Genomic DNA, 24,760 nt, shown 5'->3' with positions numbered 1-24,760 from the left:
CCTTACCACGATAGCATCTTTGACATTTTTCCTGATGTCCAGAATTTTCTGCTTCTTTTCCCTGCATTGAAAGAGAGTTGTTATTAATTTTATTCATAATAGAAACCAATTAAGATTTTAAATTAAAAAAAAAAAAGATTTTAAATTTCCAGTGACTGCAGCGTCAGGTAGACTGGGTTCACCAGAGGTCAGTATCTGACTTCCAAGGCATCTGTTAAGCTTTTATCTCACAAATGAGAACACAGCCAGCCTCTCACCCCTTCCAATCCTTGCCCAAAACAAACTGAATGTACCAGCTTTAAAATCTACAACCTCAAACATAGTCACAATTATTATGGATATGGCACACAAATACAACTACAGTTATACTCAAACCTATCCCTTAAATTCATAGTTATAAACTGAAATAGATGTAAGTGGGTTGTACTGTAGAGAGACAGTGTACTGAGATATCGTTAGGCTTCATATAGGTGGTTTTACATTGGTGAATTCAATCAACCGAGGATCAAAAAACGTTTGGCAGAAAAAAAAAAAAACCAAAAAACTGTATCCGCACTGAATGTGTTCAGGCATTTTTTTCCTTGTGATTATTTCCTAAACTATCCAACATGATACACTCACAGCTTTTATTAACATGTTGCAGTAGGCACTATGAATCATCCAGAGGAGATACGAAGTAAATTGAAAGATGTTCATAGGTATTTTGCAACGACTACACCATTTTATGCAACAGATTCCAATATGTTAGGCTCCTGAGAGACCTCCCCTTCAGATACTAATGGGTGAAGGATCAATGTATTGGCTGAAAGTTCAGCGCCATACCAATATTAGAGACCAGTTCCCCCAAAAAATTCCTAACAAATTGTATTTTGGCAAGCTGTTTACTTTTTAAACTAGACATCACCAAAGAAGGGTTTGCCTAAATGGAGCAAGTTCAATGCTAGATTTCTGCCTCCCCGCCGCCCCAATCTACTCCGTTATCAAAAGAACTGCGTGGAGAAAGTACTTCTGAGAAAAGATGCGATTGACATAGAATTTAGAAACCCAATCCAAATTGGGTATCCTTACTCGGGGTTGAAGCCGTTGACGTGTAGAATCCTCATCTGTTTGACGATGGTGCTTTTCCCTGACTCACCAGCCCCTGGAACAAACAGAAAGAAGGTGGTCATCCGCGTCCTCCTATCGGGCCATACCTGTCGCTACCCAATGTGTTCTTTCCTTACGTGGGGTCTTTCGAGTACACCCCAGATGTGGCTCGCAGTAGTTCGCCCTGGCTAAGTTCCAGCGCTCGGTGATGCGCAGCCCTGGTTTGGCTGTGCCGGTGGCTGTGAGCCCTAGAACGTGCACTCCTGGACACAGGGAGCTGTCGGGGGGTCAGAGCGACCATGCACCCTGGCCTTACCCAGAAGCAGCAGGCGGTGAGTCGCTTTGTAAGCCAGGCGCTCCTTCTGCAGCTGCTTCTCGATCTTTTTGTTGGCCTCGCGGCGTTCTTTTTCATCCACGCCCTGATCTTCCGCGGTCTTGCTGCTGTTGCCCAAACACCCCATGCCTGCTGGCTCGCACTCCCCGTCAGGCAAGTAGGAAGACGCACGAGAGCCAGCGAGAACCCAAGATGTGCACTCCCCGCGACCGCTTCTCCACTCCCTGATGCTGAAAGAGACAGCCTGGTCTCCCGGGGATCTGCGATCGCACCCGCTTCTCCCTCCCCTGCGCCCACCGCACGCTCCCGGCTAACGGCGCCGGGAGGCAGGCGCGCCCAGGGAAACGCTCCTTAAAGGCAGGTCGTCTTAGGAACCTGCTGGGGAAACAGCGCACAGCGGCGGAGCCCGGAGCGCCGGGCTCTGCTGGAGGCAGCCGGGTGGCACTGTGCCCGGGCTCCGCCTCCGCCTGCCTCAGCACCGCCCCGCGGAGATGCCGAGGGGGTGGCGCGTAACCGAAAAGCGGGGTCCTGCCTGCGCAGTGGCTAAGCGCAGCGTGGAGGGCCAGAGCTCGCACCAAAGGGTCCCCACAGGGCGGCTGTGGCCACCCACGCGGCTGACTTGTTTCAAAGTCTGACGTGTGCGCCCCCTGCGGGTCCTGCTCCCCTGGAAGGAGGGGGGGGGAGGAGGAGAAGTGGGGAGGTAGGGGAGAGACGACAGTAGGAGTTGGCTTGGGGTCTCAGAGCAGCGTTTCCCTAACCCAGTGAGTCAGAGAAGGGACAAGGGGCGCTTACACGCTGGCCGGTGTGGCTTCCGTGCACCCCGCACCCCAGTGCCTCTGGGCACGTGCTCCTCGTCCTCCCCCCCCCCCCCCACGCCTCCTTGCTCCCAAGCGAGCAGGGACTTGGGATCATGCATATTCTATCAGGGAGGAGGATCTCTAGGAGGCTCACCAGTCACATCGCTTTTGCTCTCCTCAGCTTCTAGACTATTCCAGCTCGCCCCCCCCCCCCCCGCTACCACCTTTCCAGCCCATCTTTACCTCCAGCCCCCGTTTTTTCCTCAGCAGTTTTGTCGAATAGTTCCACTGCTTTTCTAGAACACACCATGGTTTTTGAATCTGACCTTAGAGCAGAGGAACGGATGAGGACAGGGGACTGGCACCTGCTGGTCCTTTATTGCGACTAAAAATGAGAGCCCTTACTTAGCTCTGCTAACCTCTGCACTTCGTGTTCACGGTGCAAGAGTAGGGGATGAGGAGGGCAAAAGAGGTGACCGAGCCCGGGTATTAGACTCCAGCACTGAGACGTGGAGGTGAAAAGGAGTCCTAGAGACCATGAGAAGTTGATGCTCCCCAACTTGGCGACAACTAGGTACTGAGCAGGAAGTCATAAACCTTTGCTCAGAGGTGTGTGTGTGTGTCTCCAGATCCCACATTTCCCCCTGCTATCAGCATGACCTGACCTGTGCCCCAGAGAGTAGACACCAACTGTGTTACTTTATCCCACAGTCAGACCATGCCTTCCTGGTCCCTTCCCTTAGGTCTGTCTCATCTCTTCTGGTTTCCTCAGCTCTATTCACTTGCTCCAATCCAATCTCCTCCCCCCCCCCCCGCCCCGTCTCTCCCCTCCCTCCCTCCCCCCCTCCTGGTGGGCCCCTGTTCTCCTAAAGCATGCAAACATGCACCCACACTGCCCATTGCAAACTAAGACCCTTGGTCCCCTCTCGTTGGTTTTACCAATGTTCCTTCCTCCAGGGCTCCAACCCTGCTTGTCTCTCCTTCCTCCTGAAACTTCAACCCCAGGTAGCCTGACAGTGAGTGGCCTGAGCTCTTACACTGGGAATATCAGGATCACCAGTGGATTTGGGCATTTCTGGTCTCTGTGCTCTTTGCAAAGCCAGTCCGATGCTCTCCTTGAATCTTGGCCTTTGGCACACCACCCTCTGAGTGTTGGATCTCAGCTCACCCTTTCTCCCCAGACACAACTGCCCATTGTGCCTACCCACACCTCCAACCTACTCCTTCCAGCCCTGTACTTTCCACGGATTTGCCAAACCACGAGGCATGGGAGTGACCCCGGTTTGTTTTTCTCTCGCAAAACACGAAAAGTTGCTGTGTCGTGCTGGATGTTTCTTAAATATATGTCCCATCCTCTACCACTCTTCTGCCACCATGATGGGCTGGGATCTCTCATTCCAAGCACAATTTCAGCAGTACAGGCCTGTTTCCATTGTCTCTTGTCTTATTCAAATGATTATTTATTCAACACTGCCTGAGTAGTGTTACCTTCACATTGCTATTCTTACTCCCCCCCCCCCAAACCCTTCCCTGGTTATTTTAGACCCTCCAACTTCTCCACGCTCCCTCGCCCCACCCCTCCTTCCTAACCAGGTGGGTTCAGGTGCATTGTTGCTTTTCTCTGGGGAGTAGCTGTGGCTCCTTCTCGGGGCCAGGCCTGCCTCACTGTCTCTCTTGTAGGCGCACTGGATTAGTAAGGGTTCTCTGGAAGAACAGAACTGACACGGTGAATATATTTTACGGCAGGTTTATTAGAATGGCTCACAGGACATGGTCTGGGGAGTGTGACAATGGGTAGTCTGGTGGTGAGAGGCCGAGAATCTATTAGCTGCTCAGTCCATGAGACTGGAGGTCTCCGCAGTCCCACTCATGTGCTGGAGACCTGGAGGATTCCTGGAGCGCTGCCGGTCTTCGGTTTATTTTAGGAGGTTGACAAAGCTTGTTCTAATAGCAGCGAAGGAAAGCTTCAGGAACAGGATTAATAGACTTGTCAGTGAGAGTGAAGACAAGCAGGCTGAGAGCAGAGCTCCCCTCTTCCAGTCCTTTCATCTGAGCTGCTTCCTGCAGGAGCCGCCCACATTTAGGGTGGGTCTTCCTGCTTCAAACAATGTGATTAAGAAAGCCCCCCCCACAGGAGTGCCCAATGGCTTGCTGTTTTAGGTGATTCCAGATCCTGTCAAGTTGACAACCAAAATTAGCCATCACACACACCTAGAAAACCCTTTCAGGTCTCACAGAGCCCATGCTTCTCCTTCATCTATCACACTGCATGCAGTGGGTTGTTTCCGGCTGCACTGTAGCTCCATTAGGTAGTAGAGGCCTTGAGGGCCAAGCTGGGTACCTCCTGCACCAGGACTGTGAATACTGTTGAACGCAAGAAGGATTGACAAAACCAGAGACAATTCCTAGTCAAAGCATGGGCTGCTGTGACAGGGATTTCATGGCCAACTTTTAAATTCATAACATATTTCTCTAGTGTAGCATCTTATTGAAAAGAAGAATACTTTTTTCTAAAGAACCAAAGCAACAACTTCTCTGCATAGGTAGACATAAACGTAGAGTGCCACATTCCATTTCGAACTCCATTAAAAGTCCTGAGTCTATAGAAGACTGTTTAGCGTGGTCGCCACATTTGTGAGTGTGCCAACACATGTATCAGCCCAGGAGATACCACAACTATTAGGGCAGGCAGAAAGGGAGGGTGAAATATGAAAGCACAGAACAGTGCGAGCAGATCTGTAAGAATCTGTCCATCCTAAAATGCCAAAATATCCATCAATTATTAAAAGCGACGGGAACAAAACAGACGTCATAAAAGGTTATAAAGGGGGAATTAGATTAGAAAGCCCGAAACACTGACTCAGTTACTCTGAAAATATAGCAAATGTGGTTTTTGATCAGATATATAAATTAGAATTATAAAATTTAAGGATTAAATACACCGATGTAACGAAAAACCACACTGTACCCAGAAAGTTAGTAGATGATCAATATAATGATAACACATACATTGGAAAGGTAGCTCCCGGCTTTTGAGTGATGGCTGGTACTGGCCTAAGTCCTGTCACTAGGAAAAAGTTTTAGTACAAAATATAGGAATTATTACCACCATCATTTTACGTGCTCAGAGTGGGTGACTTAGAAGGGTGACTGCTCGGCTCACAGTCTGCCAGTACAACCTCTTGTGTGTGTGCCAGCACACTGTGCTAATTTACAGACTCCATAGTCTAAACCGGGAAAGTGTCTGTTTTGTTCAGTGATTTCAGTGAAAATGTGAAGAATGCAAAGCCCATCTCAGCCTGTTAGTAGGCAGGAACTCAAGGGTTCCTCTCCTCTCCTCTCCTCTCCTCTCCTCTCCTCTCCTCTCCTCTCCTCTCCTCTCCTCTCCTCTCCTCTCCTCTCCTCTCCTCTCCTCTCCTTCCTTCCTTCCTTCCTTCCTTCCTTTCTTCCTCTCTTCCCCTCTTCCTCCCTTCCTCCCTTCTTTCCTCCCTCCCTCCCTCTTTTCTTTCCTCCTTTCCTTTCCTTTTCCTTCCTTCCTTCCTCCCTCGCCCCCCCTTCTTTGTCTTTGGAATTAAGCCCAGAGACTTGTACGTGTAAGTGCTCTACTATCAAGTTTCATCCCTAGCTCCCAAACTTCAAACATTTCAAATCCAATAATCTGCTGTTTGCGATTATAGCCTGGAAAAAAATTGATCCTCATCCATGTTTCCAAACTTTGAATGAGAACCCAGAATACTCATTGGCTTATCCGGAGTCACAGGGAAGAACTGTAGGGTAACTCAGAAAACCGATATGTAGCCCAGGGCAAGGAAAGCATCTGTTGCTTGGCAACCTGAACAAGGCAGCGCTAGGAGGCTCCCCAGGCAAAGCACTTAAACCAGCAGGGTCTGAGGGCCGCTCCACAAGCCTCACCGGCAGAGGGCGCCAGCAGATGTGATCAGGGAAAAGAGCAAGAGAGCGAGGCTCTGGAACATGGACCACCGCATGGCGTTTGAGGTCCGAAGACCAGGTGTAACAAAGCGGAGTTTCCCTCACTACTGAGGAGAAAGACAGATAGAGGGTTTCAACATTCTGATTTAAATCTCTTACATTTTAGTTTTGAGAAATTAATGACTTGAAAGTCTCCGTTTGCTTCAAACACTGAAGGGAATGACAGCTTCTTCCTCAGGAGCTGGAGATGAAGTCCAGGGTAGCAAGAAGGGATTGTCCCTCCCCATTAGCAGGCAGTTCAAAAAAAATTTAATTAACCAGTAGATGAAAAAACGTTCTGGACGGGTTGTTTCAATTAGCGGCAGCCCTAGAGTCAGGAAACGGGAACAAATCTGAAAAACGAGTCAAGTGACGCACCCCGAGAGATGTCAGGCACTAAAGGTGAGTGGAAACATTTAGCTTGTTCTTCTGTTGTGTTGGTACTTTTGACGATGTTCGAGACTAAAACTGCAGCAAGCCCTTTGGTGTGGGTTCATCAAATGTCCTAAAAGAAGCACAGGGCAATTGTGAGCGCCGAGGAGCAAGGAGCAGCTCACACACAAACTGGGCCATGTGGTAGCACAGGGTGTCACAGGCAGGGGTCCTTGCACGACCAATGGCACAATTGTCTGTTGTTTTATCCCACCACTTAGTGTCTTGGTGGAAATAGGCTGTCACTCATTTTTTAGCAGCCTAGATCACTGTAATACCTAATTATAATACATGGAAAGTATTATGGTACATTTTAACTTTTTTTTTTAAAACAGAAAAGCAGAGAAATAGCTTCAAGTTTCCTTTTCTGTACGTACTCTGAGATCAAATATTTTCAAATTTATTGAAATCACGTGTCTCCCCTTTTCCTTACTCCTGCAACCAAAGTAACACGAAGTAGCTGTGAGAGGTGCCATCCACAAAGAATTAGAAACTGACCGTTTTAAAAACGAAAAAGCAGCCCATCAGCAGGGAGAGGATGCTAAATGTCACCAACTCCTCTTTGTGTCCAAAACACAGGATTATAATGTCCCCGTTAGAATATTAGCCATGACAGAGCTTAACAACTGTGTATGGCAGGAGGTAGGAGACCACCAGACACATTAAAAAACAAACTCAAACAATATAACAAAAACATGCTATGTGCCATAAGAGGGAATTTGCAAACAGAATGGAACCATCAATGCTTTCAATCCAGAAATCCTGTGAAAGCCACCAAACTCAACTAGGCTCTGTCATGTCTGAATAAGTGTCTTCTGAAAGCCCGTGTGTTAGTAAAGACTGTTCCAGCCCCTAGCACTATTGAAAAGTGGAGCCTAGTGGGCAAAGAGTGTGTCTTCTGGTCATTGAAGGTATGCCCTCAAAGAGGATAGTGAGACTCTAGCTTCCTTCTCTTTCACATCTTGGCCGTGTGTGTGTGTGTATGTGTGTGTGTGTGTGTGTGTGTGTGTGTGTGTGTGTGTGTGTATTTATTGTTGTTGTGTGGTGCCATCAGTGGAGTGAGACACTGATGGCCTAAACCATTCACAGCTGTGTGAAAAGGAAAGCTGAGACCCCAGAATCCGTTTCTGTAACAGAGAGCTGACAAATACCAACACTGAGGCAGAGGTGGCTGGCAGGGGGCCATCGAGGGACTAGAGTAGTCTGAGAAAAACTGCCACATATCACAGTGACATTTAAAATATATTTTACAAGCCACATATAAAACAAAAGGGCTCAGTGACGTAGCAGAGACCACATCAGCCCAGTGCCCATCAGCACCCAAACGGCTTTATCTCCTCTTTAACCTGAAGAAATCTAGCAAACTTTGGATTCCAGCAGACATCCAAACACATGTTGTTTAATAAAAACATTGAAACACCAATGTGAAGTTAGAAAAACAGTCTACCAAGCTTGAGAGATACTCTTTCTTCACTAACTAACAATGGTCAGATGAAATAAAATATAAAACATTGCAAACAAATCTAAGCTATGAATAAAGTACTTATTTTAAGGAATATTTTATGATAAAAATAGCTTCAGTATTTAGAGAAGGTTCTAGTTCAAGTAATTCTATTCCCAAACCTATTTTATTTCTTTTTTTAAAAAAAATTTAAGCTGGGCAGTGATGGCACACTCCTTTAATCCCAGCACTCGGGAGGCAGAGCCAGGCGGATCTCTGTGAGTTCGAGGCCAGCCTGGTCTACAGAGTGAGATCCAGGACAGGCCCCAAAACTACAAACAAAAAACAAAACAACAACAAAAAAAGTACATTATTTATTTATTTATTTATTTATTTATTTATTTATTTATTTATTTATTTATATTTTATGTATGAGTGCTCTGCATGTATACCCACATGCCAGAAGAGGGCATCATATCCTATTATAGATGGTTGTGAGTCACCATGTAGTTGTTGGGAATTGAACTCAGGACCTCTGGAAGAGCAGCTAGTGGTCTTAACTGCTGAGCCATCTCTCCAGGCTCCCCCAAACCTACTTTCTTATAAAGTGAATCCAATTCCACAAAGTCCCTTCATTGGATCAAAGAGGGGGTGGGAGGGAGGGAGAGAGAATGGATGAGAATGTGTGTTCTGCATTTTAAATGCTGGACACTGTTCTTGTGTTGGTAGCAGCTCATGTAAATGAGAGATGTCACAGCACGGATCCTAGCAGAAACACACTGACTCTGGTTTGGGCTTCAGGGTTGTCTATCTGTGGACATCTGTTCTTGTGTGTTAGCAAATCACGGGATAGTAGACTGTGAGGGAAGCTGGTTAACAGAATCCAAATCCATATCTGCACAACAGAGGCTCATATAACTGAGCAGGTTTATTCATTCCCATTCCCCATCATGTACAAGAACAAGCCAGGCATGGTGGCTCATGTCTGCAATCTCAGCACTTTGGAGGCTGAGGCAGGAGGATTGACATATGAGTTTCAGATTAGTAAGGGCTATACATTGAGTCCTAGGCTAATCTGAGCTACAGAGTGAGATTCTGTCTCCAAGGTAGAAGTGACTGAATGAATAAATAAATGAAAACTATATGACCAGTTTCTTACACTTACGAACAGCTGGTGATATTAGATGAGCTGTAGGTGAAGTACCTCAAACCCACAAATCCAAAACCTAAAATGCTATAAAGCCTTAGGTGTTCTGGGTACTGACATGATAACCCAGTGGAAAATTCCACACCTGACCTCAAGTGACAGGTTGAATTTGAAACACGGGTGCGCTAAAATACAGTATAAAGTTACCTTCAGGCTATGTGTGTAAGGTGTATATGTAACAAGTTAACTTTGTACTAAGACTTGAGTCTTATCTCAAATATATTAATATGTCATGATGTATATGTATGTGTCCTAGTTAGCATTAGTTGTCAACCTGACACTGTCCAGGGTCACCCGAGAAAAGAGTCTCTATGGAGTAATTGTCTTTGTTAGGTTGGTCTGTGTAGATGCTTGGGAAGGACTGTTTGGCTTGCCTTACCTGACGTACGAGGCCCCACAATGGGCAGTACCATGTTCTGGGCAAGGGGTCCTGTGCTGTAGAAAGAAAGCTTGCTAAGCAAGCATGGGTCTGTGAGTGAGCCAGCAAGCAGCATTCCTCCATGGCTTTTGTTTCCAGTTCTTTCTTAAATTTCTGCCCTGACTCCCCTTAATGATGGACTGTGACCCGGAAGTGTAAGCCAAATAAACCCCTTCCTTCCCGAGTTGCTTTTGGTCAGAGTATTTTGTCACAGCAAGAGAAAGGAAATCAGAACAGTTTACAAACATTCCAAAATCTAAAAAAAAAAAAGTCTGAAATCTGGAAAGCATTTTGAACAGGGGACATGCAACATTTATACTCCAGGCATTTAGAAAACCAAGTGTGATGGTGTATATGCACCAAAGGATGAATAGTGACAGAGGGCCTCTACTGGATGTGGTAGGGCCCACAGAACTGGGAACACTTCATGGTGGGAGACTCAGGCATAGATTGAACAACGCGTATTGGAACAAGAGATGATGTGTTTGTCAGGTGTGAAGGAAGTCAAAGTAGAAAGGTAAGAACATGGGTTGCGGGGAACAAGTTGGACAGAAGTGAAGACCGAGTCTAGGGGTTGGGTGAACCTCTGAAGAGCTTTGGGAAAATAGACATTCCCAGGACAGCAGTATCTCCTGAGGTATAATCTCTCTGGTGAAGTGGCTTTTAGCAAGAATGGTAGGCTTCAAAACCCTCTTCTATACTATGACTACCCTGCAAATGGCTGGGGACAATGGGACCAAGCCCATAGGGTTGTGGTGAGAACGATTTGAATGAATCCGTCTTCTCACAGTGTGTAGCAGGTAGTCATTTCTCAAGAAACCTAGTAAATACTATCATTTAGTATCAGTTTAACAGCTACCTATCCATTTGATTCTTCAAGACAAGATAATCGGGGTTGGGGATTTAGCTCAGTGGTAGAGCACTTGCCTATCGAGTGCAAGGCCCTGGGTTCAGGAAGAGTTGACTTTAGGATGGAGAGAAACTCGCATGTCTTAGAATGTCGATGGACCTTGAAGACATCATGCAAAGAGAATCAGGCTGTCACGGGAGGACAATGCGGCATTATCCCATGTATCTCCCATAGAGAGTCAGCACATAAAGACAGGACATGGAGGGGTAGTGGCCAGGTGCCAGGAGGAAGAGATGAGGAGACACATTAATGAAGGTAGAGCTTTGATTTGGGAACCGATAAAGTTCTAAATGTGGGCTTTGGGGACGGTTTACAAAATGTAAACATGAGTAGTAGTGCCGCTGAATGGGACATCTACAAGTGATTAAAATGGTACATCACATAAGTATGTTACTAAAAGCAGTGTAAGTAGAATAGTCAGTGTGGTATCAGTGGAAGAGATTCTTCTGAGAACACAGGTTTATAGTTCCAGAGAGGTTTTCTTCCAACTTACTCCTCACCCCCCTAAAGAATAGAACAAGGTCTACTCTATAGCACAGACTGACCTCAAACTCATGGTCTTCCTGCCTCAGCCTTTTGGGTGTTTTCCCCACCACCTCCTGCGGTTTTGACTTCGGACAGCTTCCTTCTTGTGAGGCACATCTGCTTCAATTTTAGTTCCTCATTAGAGGATTGCAGTGTACAGAATGAAGGGCAGCCACAGGCTTGATGGGTCCTTTAAAATGTGGCATTTTCATCTTTCATTTGTTATGAGCATATTTTTAAAATTAGGATTTACTTCTGCAGTGCTGAGGATCAAACCTAAGGTCATGCCATGCTAGGAAAGTGTTCTACCACTGCGTTGCACCCATAGCCCCATGGAAGCTTGTAAAAAAGATATACTGCACACTTGGTGCATTGCTGGGCCTTGAGATTATAAGAGTGGATAAAATGATATCCCTGATACCATATATTCCGATACCATAATAGTCTAGTTAAGCAGACTAGACCTGGCATCGGGTTCTATGATTTCTATCCAGATCCCAGTGGGAACACACAGGGATATGTGTGGTCAATTCTAAAAGTACAGAAAACAAAATCCTTGCTTTCCTAGAGAAACTTCCACTAGCCTGTGTGAGTCACTGTTCACCTCAAGTTTTAAAAAGACAGCAAAAGGGGGCTGACTTCCCGCATGTTATTTGAGCCTCGCAAGATGCACATTATCACCCACAGTTCCCTCTGAAAGTAATATGAGGGACTGGGCAAGGAGGAGAGTCTCACTCCCAGGAGGACCTGGAACTCGGGTCCTTACAGACTGCAGAGAACCACACCATTTTCTTTCCCTCTGTTACAGAATGAACATTGAATAAGCCTACCTCCCTTCCCACTCATTAGGGAGATTAATCTGCATATAATGAGTGTTGAATTAATTATCTCTCTGCCCAGTTGCCTTAGCAACTGGTTTCTTTTAGAATTTGGTTTAGTTACAGAGTTTAAAGCCACCATATTCCTCATGATAGAATATGAAATCAAACAGAGAATAAATGTATTTTATCCCAGCTGCCAACTATGGGCACTCAGTGTCCTAAAATTCAGTATCCTAAAACTTGCAGGGCGATTGGCAAAGAACAAGCAGAAGAGAGCTTAATACCCGTCTGTGCATTATAGAGTTCACTCATTGATGCTTTACATTTCATGCTTTGCATTTCTTTCTGAGAATTTAAACCAGAGCGAGGGCTGGGGGTGTGGCTTAGAGACAGAAGGCTTGACTGGTATGAGGCTGGGAGTTCAAGCCGCAGCACTAGAAAAAACAAAGAGAAAGAAAATAAAAGGAGAAAAATAAACCAACAATGGTTGACATACAAGAGGGATTCTCTCATTCCAGAAAAGTCCTAAACAAAGGTAGGCAAGCCATAGGATGAGCAAATGTAGAAGTGTGTGACCCTGTGATTGACAGGAAGAAACAGCGTACAAGTATGGGATGGGAGGAGTAAAACCAAAACCAAAACACAGGGATGGATGGGGATCATACAACAGGATGGGGCCATGCTCATGGCTAGGTTGGCTCGGGCCTCTGCAAGCCTGTGTGCTTCTGTGTGTTTCGACCTGTCTGCCGAGAAAGGCAGGAAGTTAAGATTTCCCTGTAGTTGCAGGCATGCTCGTGTGGAAGAGAGGATCCTCTTTGGAGTGGCAGCCCCGATTTGTGGTTTCAGGAGAGTGTCTTTCCTTGTGAACAGCGTCTCACGGGTAAGGAGGGAGAAGGGGCATCTCATGGATCCATGCTCAGGTTGCAGCATGACTTGGCTGAACAGTTGGGAGATTTGAACTTCCAGGCTGACGGAGGCAGCTAGCTTCTCTGTCCTGAGCTGCGGCAGGTTCTGGAGGCCCTACCTTCTCTCCATCTCCAGGGATCTGCCCCCCCTGACTCCCTGTCCTGGCTCCTGGGTACTTTCTCAAAACTAACCCTGATCAATGTGGCATGGAGAGGCTCCCTGCTGCTGCCGCCCCTGACACATCCCTACCACTCAGTGGTTTTCTGAGCCTTCCCCACACCTTTATAAATAACTCTTCACTAGATAGCTTGTTATTTCCCTCCAGGGGCTCCACCGAACAGCACCTTCCTGAGCTAATGGCACAGCTTGTGGAAAGGACCTGGTTCTCAGTCCCCAGCTCTTAATTCGTCAGTGCTTTTGTCTAGTTGCAAACCTGTACAACTGCGTAGATAGTCCTGGCACGTTTTCAGCCTCGGTGGCTGAAATGAACCAGTAGACTGGAAAGATGCAAAGCCAGACAGGCAGTGGAGCCTGTTGCAGAGAGCCCAAGGCCAGTGGGGTGGTAAGGAGAACACAACCAAGAGAAGAGTGGTGGGGTAGACATTTTGTTTGTGAGACGCCAGTGTTCAGAAGTCAAGAGAGAAGGAGAGGACAGACGACTCAAGACTATTAGAAACTGACTCCAAACAAGTATACCCAGTTTAAAGTACGCATTCGTCATTACTGTTTGGAAGAAAGCGGTTTTTTTCATCTGTAGAGATTGTTAAACCACACACAGTGAGTACGTATGGAAGCCCCCAGATGACTGGTCAGCAACAAACACGTATGCATTTTAAATGTAAAATAATGTCAAGCTTATGGGGATGCTGCAAGAAGACTGGAAGGTTTCCTCTGCACTCCACATCCGCATGCTCTGACTGTTAGCATTTGGAAACACTCCATTTGTCTGTTTTCATAATTACACATTTCCCCCTGAACTATTTGAGAGGAGGTTGTGACATTCTGCCTCTCTCCGTATCATACTTACTAAGGACAAGAGTCTTTAATGTAGCCACAGGACTCTGTTATCTCATCTAGTCTATGTCCAAAGCTAGTCAAGGATGCTCTACTTATAGACATGGTCTGAATGTCTCCCCCAGAAAGGCTCATGCTCCTTGGTATGGGTTTATGAGAGGTGGTAGAGCCTTTAAGAGGTGGAATTTAGTGGAGGGTCATTGGTGGCATAGTCTTTGGAGGGGATTATTAAGCAGTACTCACGGGACTCCAGTTAGTTTTCACTAGCCTGGAGAATTAGAAAAAGCCGCCCTGACTCTCCCTGGTCCCCTACAGCTCTCTTTCTCATCCTATAATTTTTCCTTCCTCACATTCTTCCATCATGATGCCATATGACACAATGTCCTCATCAGAGATGACATCGTTCTATTTGGACTTTCAGCTTCCAAAACTAAATAAGACTTAAAAGAAAAGTTATTTAAACTACCACACTGGTCTACATTCCATGCGCCCTCTTACTTCCTCCCTTATTGCTATGGGTCCTTCGAATGCCTGGTCTTTCTCCTGGAATGAGCCCTTCTCTCCTGCATGCCTCTTAGGAGCCTGTCAGCCCACCAATGATTCCAAGTGAACCAGAGAACTCCAGCACCTTCCATTCAGAGTCAGGTGTGCTCCCTTTGGAACCTAAACATCACCTATTGATCGTGCCGTGGGATCACAAGGGTCCTAAGCTGCCCACAAAACACCTGTGCTGTGCAGAGTGCAATCTATTCTATCTTCTCCCAGAGCACACTGCTCCCTGAGAGAAACTCACTTGGGCCAGAGCTCCCAGTTCCAGAGTGACTGGATTGATTTAACCCACACTCTGTGACCTGACTCGTTCACGCAGAGACACACTGCTTCTTTTCCCCAAGTCACTTACACCAGGAGCTTCTAGAAAGATATATGTCCTTTGGACAAGTCCTTGAGGATGCTGAAAGCCCTTGTATGTGGGGCTGAAAAGCTCTTCTAGGACAGAGGTGTTTGTAGGGTGGACCAGAATGTCCAGGAATGTGCAGAACCATGTGGACACGTATCTTGAGTGGCATTTGTCACAGGGAGCACTTGGGGTGTGAAGCAATTCCCTTCACGCAGAAAAAGGTGTGACGGTGCTAGCTTACTCTTCTTATGGTTTGATTACAAAATGTCCCATAGACTCCTGGGTTTGAAGACTCACTCCCTAGTTGAAGGCATTATTTCTGTAGGTGCTGGAAACTTTAGGATGCGGGGTGGGGTGGGATGTGGGGTGGCTGGAAGGGGCGGGTCATAAGGAGCAGGTCCTCAAAGGGTATGTTGTCCCTGCCCCTTCGGGTCTCCCTGTGTCTTTGCTGGTGGTTGTCATGAGCTGAGGGTCTCTGCTCCCGTCGCTAAGCTTTCCTCATCAAAGGCCTAGAAACAAAACTAATTAACCACAGACCAAAGCCTGTTTAAGCACCAAAATAAACCCTTAGTCCCTTAAGTTGATTTTCTCAGGTATTTGTCACAATGATAGGCACCTGTGATCCCCTCAGATCGAGCATGACCTTGGATGGGGCAGCCACTGGATCACACAAAAGGCCCAGGGGCGCTTGGTAGATGGTGAAGTTTGGAGAAGAGGGTTGTTTCTCTGTGCGACAGCACCACCTTGTGGATGCTTAGAGGGATAACCCATTTGTGAGCCCGGACGGCCGAGCATCTCTGGTAATGCAAGATAGAGCCGAAGGCGGAGCAGGCGTCCTTCAGGACTCCTCAGCAGGCCCTCTTTTCCCTCTGTCTCCTGCTACTTTCTTCTAAAAAATTAATGATTAATCAAATTATTCCTTGACAATCTCATGTATATTATAATACATTCTTCCCATATCCTTTATCCCCCCTTTAATCGATACCAATTCCCTTCCTCCCAGGGAATCCCCATCTCACTTGGTTTATTATTGTTGTGTTGTGTTGTGTTGTGTTGTGTTGTATTGTACTGTTTTGTTTTGCTTTGCTTCACACTGGATTTAACCAGGGCCCCTTACTTGGGCATGGGTTTTAAGATATCCACAGGAGTGTGAGTAGCTCACCAGTGGCTACATCCCTAAAGACAAAGACTTCCTTTCCCCTGGCAACCCCTGGCTGTCATTAGCACCCTTTGTCATGACCCACAAACCTCTCCTCATCTATGACTGCATGTTTGTGGGTTCAGCTTTGTGCAGGTCATACGAAAGAAACCACAGCTTTTGTGAGTTCATGAGTGCCACAGCTATGCCGTGTCCACAAGACAGCATTCCGGGTCCTTCCCGTGCTCTCTTCTGCAATGTTCCCCGGGGAGGTGACCCAGCTGTCACTTTTAGGGCTGAGCACTCAACATTCACTTTTTCTTAGCAACTTGACCAGCCATGAGTCTCTAGATTAACCATCATTTGCTGCAAAGAGAAGTTTCTTAGATCAAGACTGAAGACAGTACTAGTCTGTGGGTATAAATATAAATATTTAGGAGAAGACAGTTTGATATGTCACTTTAACAAAACAAAAGCTAGAGGTTCACCCCCTCATGCTTATGATCTCCCAAGCCCTTGACTAGGTCCACAGTACAAGTCCTGAAGTCCTTTCTATGGAGCAGACCTCAGATCCAATTTTTTGAAATCAGTTGGTTCACAGCGGCAGAATATTTACAGGAAAAACTTTGTTTTTCTGTGCTTGATCTGAACAGGCCCCTTTCTACCCAAACTTGATGGCTCTGGGAGATACAGGTTTCTTTTCATGTTACAGAGCAGGAAATGGAGGTTTAGGTAAAGTCTGTCCCTCGGCGTCATGCCAGGAGAATACGGCAGTGCTTGGATTCGAATCTCATTCCTCATTCTTACACACTGCCCCTCCTAGAATTACACGCACCTCTAATGACTGCAGCCTTTTACTTAGGAGGAAATTATTCCTGCCCACACCACATCCCTCACCCCACCTCACCCTTAAAAAAAAAGCACATTGTATTTTTTATTAGAATGACATTCATTGTCTTGGAATCCATGTTTTTTCCTTGTGTTTGGGGCGGGAGCTCTTCCTTCAGCCTGCACTCAGGCCAATGGGGGGTCCTAAATGCTGTTGCTTATGTACAATTTCCAAATGTGAAGTTTGTAGCTTTAACCTTTTGTAACAAATACTAATAACACCAGCTTAAGTGCTGACTTGGAATGCTACTTTGTTAGGTTTAGATGTAAACAGTGGAGGCCAGCAGTTTGTGTATTTGTGAGACATGGCTTCTCCCACTGCGTTTGTTTTTAACTCGGGGGACTACTGCATGCTTTGTGTTAAGTTGTTCTCGTTCCTCCTCCAATGCCTGTCACCTTGGTTTTAAATAAAGTGTCCTTGAAACCACAAAGAATAAAAAGTAAAATAAAAAAATCAGTTGGTTGCCCCTACAATAGTTTGTGCCACTACTCGGCGAGTGAGGGCCTCTTGTCTGGCAAATTGGTATTGTTGCGTGCAAGGTCCAAAGACAGGAAAGACCATTGCTGATTCTCCCACCCCCCACCCCCACCCCCATCCCCAGCTGCCTGCATAGTAACTTACAGCATTAGGAAGACTAGCCAGCATCAATTCCAACTCCCAGCTCAGTTTCAACAGTGTTGAATTCTACAACCAAAGGATATGATATTTTCAGCAATATAGTCTTACCACCCAGTTCTGGTAGGCAACCAAAGGCAGTGGGTCTAACCTGTATAGTTGGGGCCGGGGGTGGGTGGTGTGGGTGGGGTGGGGTGGTTCTGAGTCCATTCTAGCCAACTCCTGGGTTCTAAGCCCGATGCTAGGATTTTCAATAACCTTTTGTCTTCTGGGATTGATATTATTCACCCATGCAGGATAGCTCTATTTAAATCCCACTCTTCCCCCCTTGTTTTGAGACAGGGAATCACTATATAGCCCTGGCTGGCCTCAGACTCAAGAGATCTGCCTGCATCTGCCTCCCGGGTGCTAGGCTTAAAGGTGTGCACCACCATGACCAGCCCCATTTGAAGTCTTTTTAAAGTTATGTTTTAAAATTAGCTTATAGAGTAGTGGGCTTCTACGTGATTCCTTGGTACATCCTTATTTGGATTATATCTGTTAGGATTCTGTACATGCACAGCTTGGAGGTCTTGTCTGGTGCCTTATGTCATCAGCCAGCAACTGCGTCCCTGCCTTAAAAAGCCACACATGGACCCCCCATGCTCTCTCTCTGCTCTTCTCTTCCTGTGTTTCCTCTCTCTGTCCCTGCTCTGTTCCCTCTGCCTGGCCTGGCTCCCCCCTACCCCCCCCCCCCCACTTTCTCTCCATTAAAGCTCTAAAAACTAATATTGGGTTCCTACCATGGCCGTTCATCCTTTCAACCTCTCACTGATTAAACCCTACACTCTGTCACTCACCTACCCTCTCTAAACTGTACCACCCCCAGCATCCCTCCCCATTTAAGACCTCCTCTACTGCCATGTTCCTGTTGTCATTTCCAGGTTGCTACATTCCCAAATTAAATAAACAAATCTAAAAAAAAAATGAAGCTATGATCCACATATAAGAGAGAACATGTGGTATTTGATTTTCTGGGCTTGGGTTAGCTCATTCAGTGTGGTATTTTCCAATTCCATCCCTTTCCTCATTTCCTTTTCTTTCTTTCTTTCTTTTTTTTTTGGGGGGGGGGAAGGGGGTTGGGACAGGATTTCTCTGTGTAACAGCCCTGGCCATCCTGGAACTCACGCTAAAGACCAGGCTGGCCTTGAATTTACAGAGATCCACCTGCCTCTGCCTCCTGAGTGCTGGGATTAAAGGCATGCACCACCACCGCCTGGCTTCCATCCATTTTTTTTATAGCTTCTATAAGTTCATTCTTCATTACACTGAATAAAATCCTGTGGTGTAAATATACATTTTCATGATCTGTTCTTCAGCTGATGGACGTATAAGCCAATTCCATTGGGTGGACAGAGCAGCAATGAATATTGATGAATGAGCAAGTGTCTCTGTAGCGGGATTTAGCATACACCCAGGAGCAATGTAGCTGGATCATTCCAGGTTTGTGAAAAACCTCCAAACTGATTTCCAAAGTGGTTGCACTACTTTACACCCCTCCAGCAGTGACTGGGGGGTCCTTTTCCCACATCCATGCCAGCATCTATTGTCTTTCTTGGCCATTCAGCCCGGGGTGAGGTGGTTTTGATCTGCATTTTCCTAATAGCTAAGGATGTTGTGAACACATTTAAATGTTCACTAGCCATCTGTCTTCCTTCTTTTGAGAATTCTGTTTAACTACATAGTCAATTTTCAAGAGGGCAGTTTACTCTCTTGAAATAAAAAAAAATCACTTTATTTTTTAAAAATTTCATTTTATGAGCATTGGTGTTTTGCCTGCATGTATGTCCTTGTGAGGGTGTCAGGTCCTCTGAAACGGAGGTTACAGACAGCTGTGAGCTGCCATGTGAGTGCTGGGACTTGAACCCAGGTCCTCTGGAAGAGCAGTCAGTGTGCTCTTAACTGTGGAGCTATCTCTCCAGCCCTTCTCTTGAATTTTTTAAAAAGTTCTTTTCATAGTCTAAGCTCTAATTCTGTCAGATGTACAGCTGACAAAGATTTTTTCTTTTTCTTTTCTCTCTTTTTTTTTTTTGGTTTTTCGAGACAGAGTTTCTCTGTGTAGCTTTGTGCCTTTCCTGGATCTCACTCTGTAGACCAGGCTGGCCTCAAACTCACAGAGATCTGCCTGCCTCTGCCTCCCGAGTGCTGGGATTAAAGGCATGCGCCACCACCACCTGGCAGATTTTTTTTCTTAGTCCATAGTCTTCCTCTTCACTCAATTCAGTTTCCTATGTTGTCTAGAAACTTTTCAGCTTCTTGGGGTCCCATTTGCTAAATGTGCTACTGGAGTCCTGTTCAGAAAGTGCTGATCTGTGCCTTTATGTGGAAGCACATACTTTGTCCTCTAGCACTTTGGAGCATCAAGTCTTATCTGAGGTTCTTGATCCATTTGGGGCTGTTTTACACAGTGTGAGAGATAAAGATCTGGTTTAACTCTTGTACATACTGGTATTCAGTCTCCCCCATACCATATGTTGAAGATACTGACTTTTCTCTGCTGTATATTTTTGGCATATTTATAAAAAAATGAGGTAGCTGAAGATGTATGGATTTACATCTGTGTCCTTTGCTCTATCCCACTGGTCTGTTTGTTTTTGTGACATATACTGTTTCTATTACTATGGTTTTGTAGTATGACTTGAAATCAGGTATGGTGGCCCCTTCTACTGTATTCTTTTTTCTCAGGATTGTTTTGGCTATCATAGTATTTGTGCTCCCATATAAAATTTAAAATGACCTTTTCTATGTCTGTGAAGAACGGTCCTAGAGCTTTGGTTGGGATTGGTTTTGGTAGGATGGGCATTTTCACAGTATTAATTCTTCTGATCTGTGAGCACAGGAGGTCTTCCCATCCTCCTCTCTTTCTTCAGTATCTCAAAGTTTTTACTATAGAGGTCTTTCACTTCCTTGCTTCCGTGTATCTCCAGATAGCTGATTATTATTATTATTTTTTATTGTGGTCCTTGTGAATGGGACTTCTCCCTGGATTCCTTTTTCAGTACATTTGTCTGTGGTTGATAGGAAGGTAATGGATTATTTGTATGTTGATTTTGTATCTTGCCACTTTGCCAAAAGTGGTTGTCATCTCTAAGAGTCCCTCAGTGTCATCTTTAGAGTCTCCTATGTATGAAATTATCCACAAAAAGGGATATTGGACTTCTTTTTCCATCTGTATTCCTTTTATTTCCTTTTCTTTTCTTAATGCTCTTCCCAAGACTTCAAGCACTGTATTCAACGGGAATAGGGAGAGCGGATACTGTCTTCTTGCTGATATTAGTGGGAATGTTGTGAATTTTTCTCCATTACACATGATATTGGCTATATGTTTGTCATATAGAACATTTTTATGTTGGTGTGTGCTCCCTCTATGCCTAGCCTCTCTGTGGCTTTCATCATGAAGGGATGTTGGATTTTGTCAATGGTCTTTCCATTTCTGTGGACATGTCTATGTGATTTTTGTCTTTGAGTTCATTTATGTGACAAATTACACTTACTGATTAATTATCCCAAATCTCTGGAATGAAGTCAACTTGACCCTGATGAATAAAGTATTTTGTATCTATGGTGATGAAGCTTTTTTTTTTTTTTTTTTTTTTTTGTCTTTTACGACAGTGGCTATGATTGGCCTGGAACTTGCTGTGTAGACTAGGCTGGCCTCAGACTCACAGAGGTCTGCTCGCCTCTGCCTAATGTGTACTTGGGATTAAAGATGGACAGCACCACATACTGCCTACTGTTCCTTTTTTGTTGTGTCTATCTGATGCTAGATTCATTAAAATGAACTTGGGAGCTTCCTTTCATTTTCTATTTTATGGAACAGTTTGGTATTAGTTCTTTCAAAGTCTGCTGGAATCCTGCTACAGTAGCTTTGTTTTGTTGTTAGATTTTTGATTACTGCTTCTGTATCATTGATGGCTGTAGATTTATTTGAATTTTGTATTTCACATTGTTTTAATTTTTATAGGTCATATGCATCTAGAAATTCATCCATGTCTTTTAGATTTTTCCAATTTAGTGAAATACAGGTTTTTAAGGTATGTCCATATGACTCTCTGAATTTCCTTGTTATCTGTTATAATGTCTGTAGCTTGAGTTTTCCTGCCTGGCCCACAGTCAGGATAAATCTCTCTCACCTGCCAGTCCCACAGCCACTCAGACCCGACCAAGTAAACACAGAGACTTATATTGCTTACAAACTGTATGGCCATGGCAGGCTTCTTGCTAACTGTTCTTACAGCTTAAATTAATCCATTTCCATTAATCTATGCCTTGCCACATGGCTCGTGGCTTACCGGCGGCATCTTCACATGCTGGTTGTCATCGTGGCAGCTGGCAGTGTCTCTCTGACTCAGCCTTCCACTTCCCAGCTTTATTCTCCTCCTTGTCCCGCCTACACTTCCTGCCTAGCCAATGGCCAATCAGTGTTTTCTTTATTGACTAAATCAGCAACACATGTGACATACAGAACATCCCACAGCAAATGTCTTCTTTGTAATTTCTGATTTTACTAATTTGGATCTTTTCTCTCTTTTTGGCTAATTTGTCTAAGGGTTTGTCAACTTTGTCTTTTCAAAGAAACATCTCTTCATTTAATTGGTTCTTTTTTTTTGTTTTTGACATATTTCACTGATTCTTTGTATTTTTTGTTTCCATTTCATTAATTTCTACACTGATCTTAGTTATCTCTTTGGACTGCTTTTGGATTTTGTTTGTTCTTGGTTTTCCAAAGACTCAAAATCATTAAGTCATTTATATCATTTATTTGAGTTCTTGCTGATTTAAAAATATTATTATTATTAGTGGTGTGTGTGTGTGTGTGTGTGTGTGTGTGTGTGTGTGTGTGTGTGGTGTTTGGGGGCCTACACGTGTTATGGCACACATGTGTAAAGTTGAAGACAAATTTGTGTGGTCAGCTCCCTCCTTCCCCCTTTGTGTGTATTCCAGAGATCATGTTCAAGTCATCAAACTTGCCAAACTTGCATGGCGGGTGCTTTATCCGCCGAGCCACCTCCCTGGCCCTCTCTGCTCTTTTGACAGGAGCACTTAGAGCTATAAACATTCCTCTTAGGGGTGCCTTTTTGTGCCCCACAGGTTTGAGATGGTGTGTTTTCATTTCTGTTCCATTCTAGAAACTTCTAAAATTTCCTCAGTGACTCAGTCATCATTCAATAATGTGTTGTTCAGTTTCCAGGAAATTGTGTATTTTCTGTAGCTTTTCTTGTTGTTAATATCAAGCTTTATTCCAGTTTGGGTAGACAGACTACAAGATGCTATTTTAACCTCATATTTGTTAAGAGTTGATTTGTGTCTTAATACGTGATCTATTCGGAGAAAGTTCCACAAACTGCTGAAAACAACATGCATTCTTTAGTGTTTGGGTGGAATGGTCTATGTATCTGTTAGCCATTTGGTTTGGTGTCCTCTAATGCCAATTTTTCTCTGTTCACTTTTTGCCTAGATAAGCTATCCATTGGTGAGAGTAGGGTATCGAAGTCACCTACTATTACTGAGTTGGGGCTAATCTGTGACCTAACATCTACTAGTACTTGCTTTATGAAATTAGATGCACCTGTGTTTGGTGTATGCATTTAGAATTACAGTATCGTTTTGATGGACTGTTCCCTTGATGAGTATGAAGCGATCTTATCTTTTCTGTCTAGTTGGGTTTTAAGTCTACTTTGTTAGAATAGCTAAGCCTGCTTATTTACTAGCTGCATTTGCTTGGAGTATCACTGTCTATCCTGTTCTAAGGTGGTGTCCGTCTTCAGTTGTGGTGGTCTGAAGGAGACATGTTTCCCATAGTCTCGGGTACTTGAATACTTGGTTCCCAGTTGGTAGCACTGTTTGGGGAGGTTTAGGTGGTGCAATCTTGTTGGAGGTAGTACATCACCGGGGGTGGGGTGGGGAGGGTGGGTTTTTGGTATTAAAAGCCTTGTGTCATTTCCAGGTCTCTCTGCTTTCCTCTTGCATCTCAAGCTGCGAGCTCTCAGTTTCTCACTCCTGCCACCGTGTCTGCCGAGTGCCACCTCGTGTCCTTGGCATCATGGACTCCTCCCTCTAAGTTGCCTTGGCTATGGTGTTTTCTGACAGCAGCAGAGAGGAAATGAATACAAGAATTGCGAGATTACTCCGGAGATCCACTGCCCGTTTTCCTAAAGGAAAGTTTGGTCGCATTGGGATAAAGTCTGGAAATTTGCACTTAGGATGACTTGTAGGGATGGGTTAGAGAGGCTAAGAGTAGTTACTGTCAGCAGAATCAAGATAGCTTCTCTGATGCTACAGCCCCAGGTGAGGCTGCCTCCCCGAAGCCACCCCTGGAAAGGATCTCCAAGGGACAGAGGTTATGTCGACAGGAAACTCCACAATTTGTCACCTGCATGTCAGATTACTGAGTTTGCCCTCCAGGCCTTGCTGTTACCTTGTAGGAGCCCTAATACTGTGTCTTAGTCAGTGTTCTATTGCTGTGAAGAGACACCACGACCACAGCAGCTCTTACAGAGGAAAACACTTAATTGGGGTTGGCTTATAATTCAGAGGTCTAATCCATTACCATCATGATGGGTAGCATGGTGTCACACAGGTAGACGTGATGCTAGAGAAGTAGCTGGGGGTTCTACATCCGGATCCTCAGGCAGCAAGAAGAGTAACACTGGGCCTGGCTTGAGCTCCTGAAACCTGAAAGCCCACCCCCAAGTGACCCACTTCCTCCAACAAGGCCACACCTACTCTAAACAGGCCACACCTCCTAAGAGTGCCACTCCCTATGGGCCTATGTATGGGGGCCCTGTTCATGCAAACCACCACATGTGGGGTATCTTCACTTCTGAGAAACTATCATCAGGCAAAAAGAGGAAAATGGACATGAATATTAAATAATCCTGGCCATTAGGCATAGGAAGGCAGATTGGATGAATTGCCTCTCTGTAAGCAATTTGAGTGTGCCACTCATGAGGCAGCTGATGTTCAGTGTGCTGTCGGGGGAAGAACTACGTAGCCACCCCCTCCTCAACAACAGGAATGAAAGGATATCACCTGGCTGTTGCCCCATGCTGTTTAACTAGTTCTTTGTAGAATGAAAATTCATCATGACCAAATGCATTTTTCTACACTTCTTGAAAACCGGGGGGAACGTCCTCACCTGTCACAGAAGTCAATGAGATGAACTTTATCCCTATTGGTTGAATTTAGGTGCAACTGAGGACAAGGTATTTCATATTTGTTCTAGATGAAACCTTAATGTGATACTTTCCAAGGGTAGGAAACCAAAACCAAAACCAAAAAAACCTCAAAATGGCTATTGCTTTAAAAACATTAATATAGT

The 24,760-nt window shown here is 45.1% G+C and overlaps 1 protein-coding gene across 2 annotated transcripts in view; it reads right to left on the bottom strand.

The window, feature by feature from the left end:
- Positions 1-24,760, bottom strand: part of Gnal (G protein subunit alpha L) — a 129,161-nt gene that overhangs the window by 87,412 nt on the left and 16,989 nt on the right. The window contains exons 1-3 of one of the 2 annotated variants that reach the window (XM_059245977.1): positions 1,403-1,619; positions 1,069-1,141; positions 7-61 (exon numbers count right to left, since the gene is read on the bottom strand). In XM_059245977.1, the coding sequence (XP_059101960.1) occupies positions 7-61; positions 1,069-1,141; positions 1,403-1,547 (273 nt within the window). In that variant the 5' untranslated portion in view covers positions 1,548-1,619. Of the gene's footprint in view, positions 1-6; positions 62-1,068; positions 1,142-1,402; positions 1,620-24,760 lie in introns of those variants that run through there. The other variant, XM_059245976.1, reaches the window with a different exon arrangement.

The sequence above is a fragment of the Peromyscus eremicus genome, chromosome 19 (genome assembly GCF_949786415.1).
Source record: "Peromyscus eremicus chromosome 19, PerEre_H2_v1, whole genome shotgun sequence".
NCBI classification, from domain to species: domain Eukaryota; kingdom Metazoa; phylum Chordata; class Mammalia; order Rodentia; family Cricetidae; genus Peromyscus; species Peromyscus eremicus.
This window is presented reverse-complemented; position numbering and strand designations above follow the sequence as displayed.